At 44.2% G+C, this 11,410-nt stretch overlaps 1 protein-coding gene across 11 annotated transcripts in view; it reads right to left on the bottom strand.

The window, feature by feature from the left end:
- Dhx30 (DExH-box helicase 30) overlaps positions 1-10,798 on the bottom strand; it is a 31,031-nt gene extending 20,233 nt beyond the window's left edge. For 2 of the 11 annotated variants that reach the window (XM_052187143.1, XM_052187152.1), the window contains exons 1-7: positions 10,707-10,777; positions 10,247-10,335; positions 10,015-10,128; positions 8,891-8,982; positions 8,437-8,562; positions 6,337-6,391; positions 1,769-1,864 (exon numbers count right to left, since the gene is read on the bottom strand). In XM_052187143.1, the coding sequence (XP_052043103.1) occupies positions 1,769-1,864; positions 6,337-6,391; positions 8,437-8,478 (193 nt within the window). In that variant the 5' untranslated portion in view covers positions 8,479-8,562; positions 8,891-8,982; positions 10,015-10,128; positions 10,247-10,335; positions 10,707-10,777. Of the gene's footprint in view, positions 1-641; positions 671-1,768; positions 1,865-6,336; positions 6,457-8,436; positions 8,563-8,890; positions 8,983-10,014; positions 10,129-10,246; positions 10,336-10,706 lie in introns of those variants that run through there. The other 9 variants (XM_052187153.1, XM_052187154.1, XM_052187150.1 and 6 more) reach the window with 8 other exon arrangements.
- Between the last annotated feature and the right edge of the window lie 612 nt (positions 10,799-11,410).

The raw sequence follows: 11,410 nt of genomic DNA, 5'->3' as shown, positions 1-11,410 counted from the left end.
ACGGGGAGATAAAGTATTGTGTGCTACTATAGCCAAGTCTGGTCCTGAACTCCTGATCCTCCTGTTTTCCTTGGGTTACAGGTGTTATGCCCACATCTGGCTTTCACAGCTCCTTCTTAAGGGCAGAAGTTCCAATGAGGCATCTACAGTGCCAGGTGCATTACCTATAACCCACCTACTGGGAAGCAAAGGAAAGAGGCTTGCTTGAGCTAGAACTTCAAAGCCACCTGTGCAATACTCTAAGACTCCATCTCAAAGGAAAAAGAAGGGGGGTGGGGAGTATAGCTCAGTGGTAAAGTGTGGTGTTGTATCTGTAAGGCCTGATGTTTAGGACCTTCCTAATACCACCACCATCATTGTGCACACACACACAGGAAACAGAAGCAGCATGGGAGAAAGAAAGCTTAACTGTATATGCACATCAAGATGTCTTCTGCACACCCTATGGATGACTTCTGGAGGCACAGCAAGAGAAGGAGTGTGCAGCACCTATGGGTAACCACACGGGGAAGTTTTCTATCCCAAGAGCATAGTATACTTCTTGGCATTCACAGAGGCACGGCCTACCTGACTCCTAGTTAACCTAAACAAACAGTCTTTGAGCTTAGCCACAGCAATCTAACACTCTCAGAGCCACTCACCTGCCATGTTGGAAATGTTAACGTTCAGCCTTTTCGAGTTACAGGGCATTTTAAGAAAGAAAAAAAAAAGGGCAATCAACTCTTGTTTTAGCAATGGTAGGGAAGGCATTTCTTTAAAACCTAAGTCAGGCTGTCAGAGGGGTTGCAAGTATGTGCTTCTACTACACAGCTGCCAGAAGTCAGGGCCATGGGAGAGTGGAGGGCAATGAACTGGAAACTGCCTGGACACACGGTAGCAGCACAGGCCACAGAAGCCACTCCCCATGCCTTTTCTAAGCTCTTGACCTTCAAGGTGCTATATAGAAAGAGACTAGGCAGGCTCATTCCAGATGTAGCAAAGACTCTGTGACCTAAAATACTGTTCTTTCCAGTAGGCAGAGGGATTTGAACAGGCGGTCCCAGCAGGGAAGAGAGCCTGCTAAGACAAAAAGTCACCAGGAATGATGGTCTTGGCAAGTGGAGAAAAGACTTAAGTCTGAGGGAAAGAAAAGATGCTCCTGTGCTCTGACTGTTGTCCCCATCCACAGGTACATGTTGACCTGAGGTGAACCATCATTCATCTGGATATTGAGATATTCTTCTGTATCAAAAATATATATATGGGGGGAAATGGGAAAAGGAAAATCATTTGAAATATAAATAAAAAATATAGAAAATAAACAAAAAAAGGGGAAAAATGTCATATTGCCAAAGAATTATCAGGTAGACTTTAATGATAGTAAAGTGTTTTGAGATAGTGGGGAAGATAGTGTGTATGCAAGCATCCAAGACTAAGGGCAGCAGGCTGGGTCAGGGCTCTGTTTCAAGCATCTACTCTCTGAACAAGAAGAGCCCAGGAATTCCTACTAGCCTAAAAGCTTCTCCATCTGGTGCTCAACAACTTAACTCATCCTAACATTCCTTTCAAACCACACATAGAGGTCCATGGAGACTGTAGTGTCCACGGTGCATAACCAAGGACCTTGAAAAACCTATTGCAAATATTTTCTCACTTGGAGTCTGTCTTCTCTGCCAAGTCCACCCTCGTGACTCACTTTCCAGAAGCATGCCCTCAGGACAGTGTTTCCACTGCCACCTACCCACCCCAGACTAAGCTCTTATTGGAGGCAAGATTCCTCCTCTCTTACCTCGAGAGATGGTCCCTCCAGGGGCAGGGTTGACACACATGGGTGGAAGGCGGGGTGGGGGAAGCTTGCACTGACGCTGCCTGTGCTGGGTCCGATCTGGGGAAAGAGAAAACATACAGGGTGACATGTTCTCAGCCTTCACAGAGCACACTACTGAGCTAATTCACCTTGAGAATCCAAGTGGATCTTAGCTAAATATTGGAGAGCCAATCCCAGGTTCTGAGGACCAGAGCAGCAATGCTATGCAACAGAACAGTAACTGGCTTATGGGCACAGCAGAAACATCATTGAAGAAGCTCCCTTCTGACTCTCTAGAGGCCCTCAGACTACATCTACCCTTTATGAAGCTTATGATTGCTTGGTTTCGTTTTTCTGAAAGAGCATATCAAATAGCCCAGGCTTGAACTCATCATGTAACCAAAGATAATTTGAACTCTTAGGCTCAAGTGCTGGAATCACAGGTCTATGTCACATCTGGCCTCTCTACGAGTCTTAACAGACAACCTATATACTTTGTTTTAGTTTTTTGTTGTTGTTGTTGTTGGAGACAGGGTTTCTTTGTGTAGCCCTGGCTGTCCTAAGAACTAGATCTGTAGACACGATGACATGGGTTCAATCCCCAGATTCACACAGAGGAAAGAGAGAACTGACTCTGACCTCTAGAAGTATGCCACAGAACACAAATAAATAAAATTATAATTTGAAATGTTAAAGTGATAAACTTGTCACGCCAAATGTTGCATTTAAGAGACTAAATCCTCCGTAACAAGGACCTATAAACGTCACTAACTCCTATCCTACTATGGCGTGTATCAGTGTATGTGTATAACCTGCACGTCACAGTCAGAGAACTCTCTGTAGCCCGTTCTTTCCTTCTACCTCAAGTTCTGGGATCAGACTCAGGCGCTCAACCTTGACAACCAGCATCTTTTTACCTCCTAAGCCATCTTTTCAGTCTACATATTACCTGTTATTGTTGTAACAGGGTTTCACTATAATAGCTATAACTGGCCTGGAACTCACAGAAATCCAGCTGCCTCTGCCTCCCAAGTGCTGGGATTAAAGGCATAAGCCAACACACTTGGCCACAAATTACTTTTATAATAAGCTCCAAACTTTTGAGATACCTGAAGTAAAGTTAAGTAGCCCCCCGTACTTTGGGGGCCCCCACACTGCCTCAGCAAGCCTGCTTCCATCAGAGTAGACAGGATACAGGCTGAGCAGCCCACTAGCTGCCTGCTGCAGTGGTCCAGAGCAGCCTACCATGCACACACCATGTGTCACCCTCTGGTCATACTACTGTACTTACCCTGGTCCAAGGTCTATATGTGTGCTACGTCTTTTTTGTTCCTATGTGTATTGGTTCTTTGATGCTTCATACATGCACACAATGCGCTCCAATCATGTTCTACTTCTCCAGTAAGTCTGAAGACACTAGAGGTGTGTGGTTTTTACAGGAAATACATACAGTGTTACACATGAAATGCACATAGGCTTTCTAGATTAAGGTTTAATTTTGAATTGATTTCTGCTCTGTCTTGATGGTAAGGTTAGAAATGATTAGCTAGCCAGGCAGTGGTGGCGCACGCCTGTAATCCCAGCACTCTCGGAGGCAGAGGCAGGCTGATTTCTGAGTTCGAGGCCAGCCTGGTCTATAGAGTTTCAGGTCAGCCAGGGCCACACAGAAAAACCCTGTCTTGAAAAAACCAAATCCAAAAAACAAAAAACAAACAAACAAACAAACAAAAGAAATGATTAGCTAACTTCTCCATTCCTATCTCAAGAGTCTTCACACATTCTCCCAAATACCACATTAAAAAAAAAAACAAACAAACAAACAAAGGGGAGCTGGAGAGATGGCTCAGCAGTGAAGAGCACTGACTGCTCTTCCAGAGGTCCTGAGTTCAAATCCCAGCAACTACATGATGGCTCACAACCATCTGGAATGAGATCCGATGCCCTCTTCTGGTCTGTCTGAAGACAGCTGCAGTGTACTCATATATAATAAATAAATAAATCTTTAAAAAAAAAGTTATGTGCTAACTATGTAAGTCTGAGCTTAGTGTTTGAGTCCTCATTCTGTGACAGGACAGCAGAGAAACGAGTCAGATATTCAGTACGCAAGAAAAGGCAAAAATTTGCAGAGCGAGGAAGACCAGCTTGGACTACAACACAGAGAGTTCAGAGACAATCTGGAATACTATCAAGACGTTGTTTCATATAAAATAAAATAGAACAGAACAAAACAAAAAGACTATTGGTAGATATGTTTAACACTCCCTTGGTTAGAAAGCAAGATCCAATATTAGACCATAGTATATCCTGCAGCTACTTAGTGATAACATGAATTGCTCCTTCATAAGGAGTCAGGGCCTGCTTCAAGGTCTCTACATGTGTTAACTCAGCTGACCCTTGGGATCCTGGGAGAAAGGTGCTCATTTCATCCACTGAAATAATAAAGAAGTAGGGCACAGAAAAGCTCAGTCTTCCAGCCTGAGCTGGAAGCTAGCCTCCAGCTAGCCAGTGAGTATAGAACCATCATGTAAACCAGAAATCTAGGTCCAGGTTTTCTGTTGAGGCCACCCTGCCCTGTACAAGACAGCAGTAAAACTGTCACCCCTTAGGTTAGATTGTGGTGGCACACAACCTATAATTACAGCACTTGGGAGGCAGAGACAGGCGGATTTCTGAGTTTGAAGACAGCCTGGTCCACAGAGTGAGTTCCAGGACAGCCAGGGCTACACAGAGAAACCCTGTTTCAAAGAAAACAAGAACAATAACAAAAGGATGTCACCCATCAATCAAGCCTTGGTCTAAAAAGTCAAGACAAATTAATTTGTTGTTTTGTTTTCTGTCTGTGAAGTGCTGGCTGCCTTGCAACTCACTGAGATCTGTTTCTGCCTCCCAAGTACTGGGATTAAAAACATGTACTGCCCACTCAGCCCAAGTAAATCTAAGCAATCTTGACCCCGTGCTGACTGGGGCCTATCGTGTAATTCTGTTAACAGTCTAGCGTAGCTGGTAGAGTGCCTGTCACGTACAAAGCTCTGGGATCTATCCCTAGCACAGAATAAACCACGTGGTAGCAGGGGAATGGGGAGTTCAAGACATCCAAGGCTATGTAGTGAGTTTGAGGCCAGTCTGACCTGTGACTCCCTCTAAAGAAAAGGAGCACTAAATAACACTTCCTCTCTTTAGAAAACCTGTACTGTTCTTTCAGATATTCCTACCACAAAAGAACCTAAGTCAACGGCCCTTTTTAAGTGAGTGGACAACAAAACCCACAAGTTAGTAAAGAGACACAAAGTAATTAAGTGACACTAGGTTTTCAGCTCAAAAAATAATGTGCTGTCTACAGTAATCTCCGTTATAATCTTTCTACTTATCACACCCTCCATCTCAAAAAAAAATAAAAATAAAAAAGAAGCAAATCAGTTTTTTCAGTCTAGTTTTTTCCTTAGTTTTTTAGGAATAACAGAAGACAATCAAAGAGGCAAGAAGCTGTCCACAGCCCTGGCACATGTGGCTATCCTCGGGGTCCTAATCTGTGGGGTATATAGGCCACCGCTTGTTTAGAGCTCCCTTGCCTTTATGAACATAAGAGAGTAGACACGCCTGGCAGTAGTGGTGCATGCCCGTAATCCCAGCACTCTGGGAGGCAGAGGCAGGCGGATTTCTGAGTTCGAGGCCAGCCTGGTCTACAGAGTGAGTTCCAGGACAGCCAAGACTACACAGAGAAACCCTGTCTCAAAAAAGCAAAAACCAAATCCAAAAAAAAAAAACAAACCCCAAAAAGAGAGTAGACACAATGGGAAGGATCTATTTAATAAGCAATTATGGAAATTCTATCCTGGCTCTACTTGTGAAACATGCTCATGTCAGAACCTTGGTCAGCTTTTATACTCAAACATTTTATACACAAACATTCACATATACAAATAAGTAAATATGATTTAAAAATTTTAGTCAGTGGAACACACCTTTAATCCCAGTACTCAGAAGGCAGAGATTCACAGATCTCTGTGAGTTTAAAGTAGCCTGGTCCAAAAATGGAAAAAATTAAAAAATTAAAAAATTAAAAAATTAAAAAAAAAAAACCGCACGCCTTTAATCCCAGCACTTGGGAGGCGGAGGCAGAGGCAGGCGGATTTCTGAGTTCCAGGACAGCCTGGTCTACAAAGTGAGTTCCGGGACAGCCAGGGCTACACAGAGAAACCCTGTCTCAGGGCGGGGAAGGCAGCTTGGTCTACAGGACAGCTATGACAGACACACAGACACACAGGCACATAGACACACACATACACACAGATAAAAAAAAAATAAAATAAAAAAGGAGAAGAGAAAAACAGGAAGCATTTTGATAAGCAGTGAACGGGCAGGAAGGAGAGTTGGGGAAACAAGACCTAGGGCAAGAGACACAGCACTCTGAGCTAAGGCAGGCAAGGAAAAGGGCTATGCAAATTACCCGAGGGTCACAGGACTACAGTGCAGAGGCAGGCTCACAACCTTCCTAATGCCTTCTGTCACACAGAAGACAGGCACAGAATTGTGTACAGATCCATTCTTACCTTTTCTGAATGAGTCCAGGCTGAACATTTCTGGCCAAGAGAGAAAGCTGGAATCCTGAGAAGGAGGGTCAAAAGGCCATGAATGTTGATTACTATTCCTGGTTCAAGAATCTGCAAAGACTGCAAGAGCACAGACATTATCCAGAAGACAAGGGGCTGGAGCTGGGCACCAGCGAGCCCCACCACCACTCCCCAGGAGGGATTCAAGGCCAAGCCAGGTGGTGATAGAATGCACCGCTCATCCCAGCACTCTGGAGGAAGAGGCTGGTGGATCTCTGTGAGTTCAAGGCCAGCTTGGTCTATAGAGTTAGTTCCAGGACAGCCAGAGCTGCAGAGAGAAACCCAGTCTTAGAAAATCAGGACAAAAAAAAAAAAGGATGAGAAGGCCAGTTCTGCACTCTGTCCTTGATGCTTTCTAACTGATAGCTTTGTCCTTTTGCTCTTCCAAAACTCCAGAAGCTTATTAAACAAGAAAGCAATAAACGTGGCAAGACACAGCTCCACCCAGTTACAAACAACACATGGAGATTTTCTTGGGCTTTCCAAGAAGAAACTAAATTCCATATGGACCATCAAAACAAGGACTAAGGACTGCCTAATGACTGCTTACTATGGTTTTAGAAAATCTAATTCAGGGGCTGGAGAGATGGTGCAGCGGTTAAGATCACTGACTGCTCTTCCAGAGGTCCTGAGTTCAAATCCCAGCAACCACATGGTAGCTGACAACCATCCATAATGAGATCTGACACCCTCTTCTGGTGTGTCTGAAGACAGCTACAGTGTACTTACATATAAATAATAAATAAATCTTTAAAAAAAAGAAAGAGAAAAAAAATCTAATTCAGAATGAGAACTGACTGAGAATTCAGGATAAAGAATGACCATATATTAAAATTTCATAATTTAAAAGTATTTTATTGGGAAGTGTCTTTGAAATGCATGGTAAATTTCTATGTAATAATTGTTACTGTAATAATAATTTCTAAGTAATAATGGTGTTATTAATAATAAGTTATAAATACTACAGTACAGCACAGCTACTGGCCAGAAGTCTTGATGTCTTCTTTTATTCCTGAGACAGGGTTTTACTATAGAGTCCAGACTAGCTCAAACTATTTTAGCTCCCTGAGCACTGGTATTCCAGGCATACACCCCATACTCAGGGTTTTGGTACATTCTACCGATTGGTACATTCATCCTTACATTTTTTTTTTTTTTTGTTAATTTGCTTCACTTTCTGAACTCTGATCCTCCTCCATCTGCCTTCCAAGTCAAAGAACGACAAGTGTGTGCCACCATGCCTATTAACTGAGGAATCTATTTAGAGAGTACAGAGAAAGTAACACTTATAATTTTGTAATATTGTTTTGTAAAACACTCAAACTCATACTTAGAGATCTTCTTAACAATAGCACTTCTGGAATAGGATTAGGTCCAGTAACCCTTACTAAATTTAGTTTTGAAAACTCTATATAATGTTTCTGTACATCAGGTTACTGTCTAACATTGCTAGGAGCCTAGGAGGCCCCCGTTCCAGTTCCCGACTGCCGGTCCCTTTCATTCACAACGTGTGGGAATGTGGGCAATAAAGGGCTTGATCGTACAAGTCCACAATACGACCTCCTCTTCCCCAGGGATGCTGGAAATTTCAACTAATAAGATATGGTGCACTCCAGAGAGAAAACTTTAATATAAAATTAATAACAACATCACTTACTCAGAGAAGTTACATCCTATCAACACCATCTACACAAATTAAAAAAAAAATAGTTTGGGATCCTAATTTTAAAGAAGACCTGAGTGTTTTAGGATTTGTTTGGTTTTTGGGTTTTTTTTGTTTTGTTTTATTATTTTGTTTTGGTATTAGGAATTACAATCAAGGCCTTGTTCATGCTAAGCAATTGATTTACCACTAAGCCCATAAGCAATACTTTCTTGCTAGGAAATTTTAAGTTAATCTGCATGTAAAAAGACTTGGGTTTTTGTTTTAAATTAGGTTTCTGGAGGTTTTTTTAGATAAAGTTTCACTCTGTTATCCAGTCTGGCCTAGAACTCACTCTGTAGCTCAGACTGTGATTGAACTCAAAGAAACCCTCTTACCTTAGGCTGCCAAGTGCTGGAATTACAGACAGGAGTCACCATGCCTAGCAGAGTTTTGCTTTTTAAGTCTCTGGATCCTCTCTTGTCAACAAAGTTTCATATACCACAGTCTTTTCCTGTCTTCATCTCAAAAAATATGAGATTCAAGATATCAAATCATTTATTTTATCATGTTCTAGAACATTTCACAGAGATCCAAAAGAAACATGCTTCTCTTATAATGTGGCAATGTTTTTAAAAATAATTGATTCAGTCTAATATAATTTATAGATACATAAAATTCTAGTAAGTCAAAATTTCTTTTGTGCGGAAACACAACTTCTAGTAGACCGCTTACGTGATGTCTTCAAGCCAATAATAATAAACAATACTTCTAAAAGAGCTACATGCTTTATGGTGGGGCTGAGTAAAATGCACACCACGAGCATCTATGAGCAGGGCTAAGTCACCTTACCTTAGAAAAGCAGTGAAGGGCTCAGATTTTGCAGGCTTTTGAACTGGAGCTGAATTCTCTCCTTGCTATTCCTCATCACGAGGCTGGGCCTCCTGGAAAATAATAAGGTAGGCTCACTGGAGTGGCAACCTTCACTCAGAAGCAAAATGATACCAATCACAGAAATCAATGTACTAACTTTAACAAGTTTTGACACAATAGCCACACTCAAGAGGCCCCTGACCCATTCTAGACCCACCAAATGTGAATTGTGCCACAGAACACCCATAACAAAATGTTAACATTTTCTCGAAGCTCAGAGCAAAAGCCTCTTCACTTTTCTAATCCCATAATGGCTATAATACCAATCTATCTAAAATGGTATTTCCAGACTGAGAAAATTATAACATCAAAAAAATCTCAAAAACATTTTCACAGTTTACAAAGAATGCCCATAGACTTGACCTCATATAATTCCTGAAGCTACTCTACGAAAAATATCCTCTCCTAGAGAAAGAAACTGAAACACTGATATATAATTTACCCAGGATCCCATAGCATCTGGACCGAATGGAATTCTGACGCCATGGTTTACATGTTTATATTACACTACTTTTCTTACACATCAACCTGTATTCTGCATGTATCATGTACAGTCTTCAAAAGACCAAGGGAATCAAACTTTTTGGACTATAGCTTCATAAATTAAAATATTGAAAAGTTATGATCTTTGGGTGTCAGGTGGGGTATGCCCGCATAGATAGAAACTTTGGCAAAGAATATATAAATGTACAAGTAAAATGCATTATCATACATCTAGATAATAATATATGATAAAATCAGCAAAGAGTCTTCCTGCCAGGAAATGTCAGACTCTGAGATTTAAGTATAAATTCTAAGATGTAATCAAGAGTTGCATGGCAGTGGGGTCACTGTCTTCCAAGAACCATTGCAAGGAAAATCATCAGAAAACGTGTAATTTTACTTTGCCCAGTAGGTTGCATCCACAAACAAGCTGAAGCCTTGCAAAGTGGACGGCAGCAGTCTATTTGCCACAATGCATGCCAAGTACCCATGAACTGGGGGTTGTAAGATGAACAGTCTCTGCATTGGAAAGCCACAACTTAAAGACCAATGTTGCTTACACAAGGACTATCTAGAAAGCGCAACGACGCCGTACTCTTGGCTTGAGGGTTCTGAAGACCCCTGGGACTCCACTTCACTGCAAACAAAGGACCCACCATGCATTAGGTCTTCCCCTGCAAAATGGGACAAGTCACTACCAGCAAACAAAGAACACCTCACCCCTTAGCCTCCCCCACTGACAAGGTCGGTGCAAAATGAGGCAAACCAGAAGAGTAAAAAATGCATCAAGACCTCCCTTTGGAGGAACGGTCCTGACCGCACAGTGGGAGGAGGGGCAGACAAAGGTCTCCGGCACTCCTGAGACTTCCTTCGGGCCCAGCCTGGGAAAAAAAAAAAAAAAAAAACCGAGCATCCCCTGAGGCGAAGGCGTCGTCGAGCCAATGAAGCCGCCTCTCTCGGCCTCCGCGGAGCCCCTGGCAGCGAGGCCCGCCCCGGCGGACCGGTCTGGCCCCCGCCCCGCCCCGGCTCCATGGCAACGGCAGGCCGAGGCCTGGCTGCCCAAGGCTCGGCCGGGCCGGCTTCCCGGGCAGGCCTAGGATGCCCGGCCTGCTCCTCGGGCTCGCCAGCTCCTCCTTTCCACTCTCAGCCAGGCCGACGGCCGGACTCGGGACCCCTCCTCGCGCCGACCACCCCCGACCGTGTCAGGCTGCTTCAAGGGGCGCGAAAGGGTAGAATAAAAAGCCCAATTCACCTGTTGTTACAGATGTGAAACAAGCCTCGGTGCACGGCGCATGAGCCGCGGGCCCCCCCAACTACGGCCGGACTACAACTCCCACCAGCGATGGCGCGGTCCCTTCCGGGTCCCGAGGCGGAAGTCCCACCTGCGGCCCCGGCGCTGTTCGGCCTGCGCCTTTCGCCTGGCCACCTCTGAGGGGTGCCGCTTCCTTGGGGCTCGCGGGGCGTTTGGCTGCCTAAGTTGTCTCTAGTGTTCCTGAGCTCACAGCGCGAGACGGTCAGTCTGAGCCTGGCCGGAGGGCGCGCGGCAGTCGCCCCAGACGCAGGCGGGACTTCCGGCGGAGCGGACGGGGAGGTGCGTAGCCTGCCCGTGCCGTGGGAGCCGGCTGGAGCTGGGGACAGATGGCCATCTCTGATTGTCTAGCCATCCCCAGCAGCAGCTCTGTGTTGCGACTTTTCTCTCCTGCGTCTCCCCTTGGTCTTCTGCACTTTTAGGGAGGTGAGCGATTTTGCCTCACAGAGACATAAACCAGGCAAAAAACAGGGTAGCGCTTGCAGCTAGTTTAAGGGGTGTGTGGTGAGAGTCGACTACGAGCCTAGGCCACATCGCCTCTCAGCGAGGAAAGGGGGTTTCCCTGTTTATACTCTGAACAGAATGAAGCATGCGTTCAATGAAATCTGCCTTCGATAGAGGAAACCCAGTGGCGTTGTTCGGTAATT

The sequence above is a fragment of the Apodemus sylvaticus genome, chromosome 7 (assembly GCF_947179515.1).
Source record: "Apodemus sylvaticus chromosome 7, mApoSyl1.1, whole genome shotgun sequence".
NCBI lineage: Eukaryota > Metazoa > Chordata > Mammalia > Rodentia > Muridae > Apodemus > Apodemus sylvaticus.
This window is presented reverse-complemented; position numbering and strand designations above follow the sequence as displayed.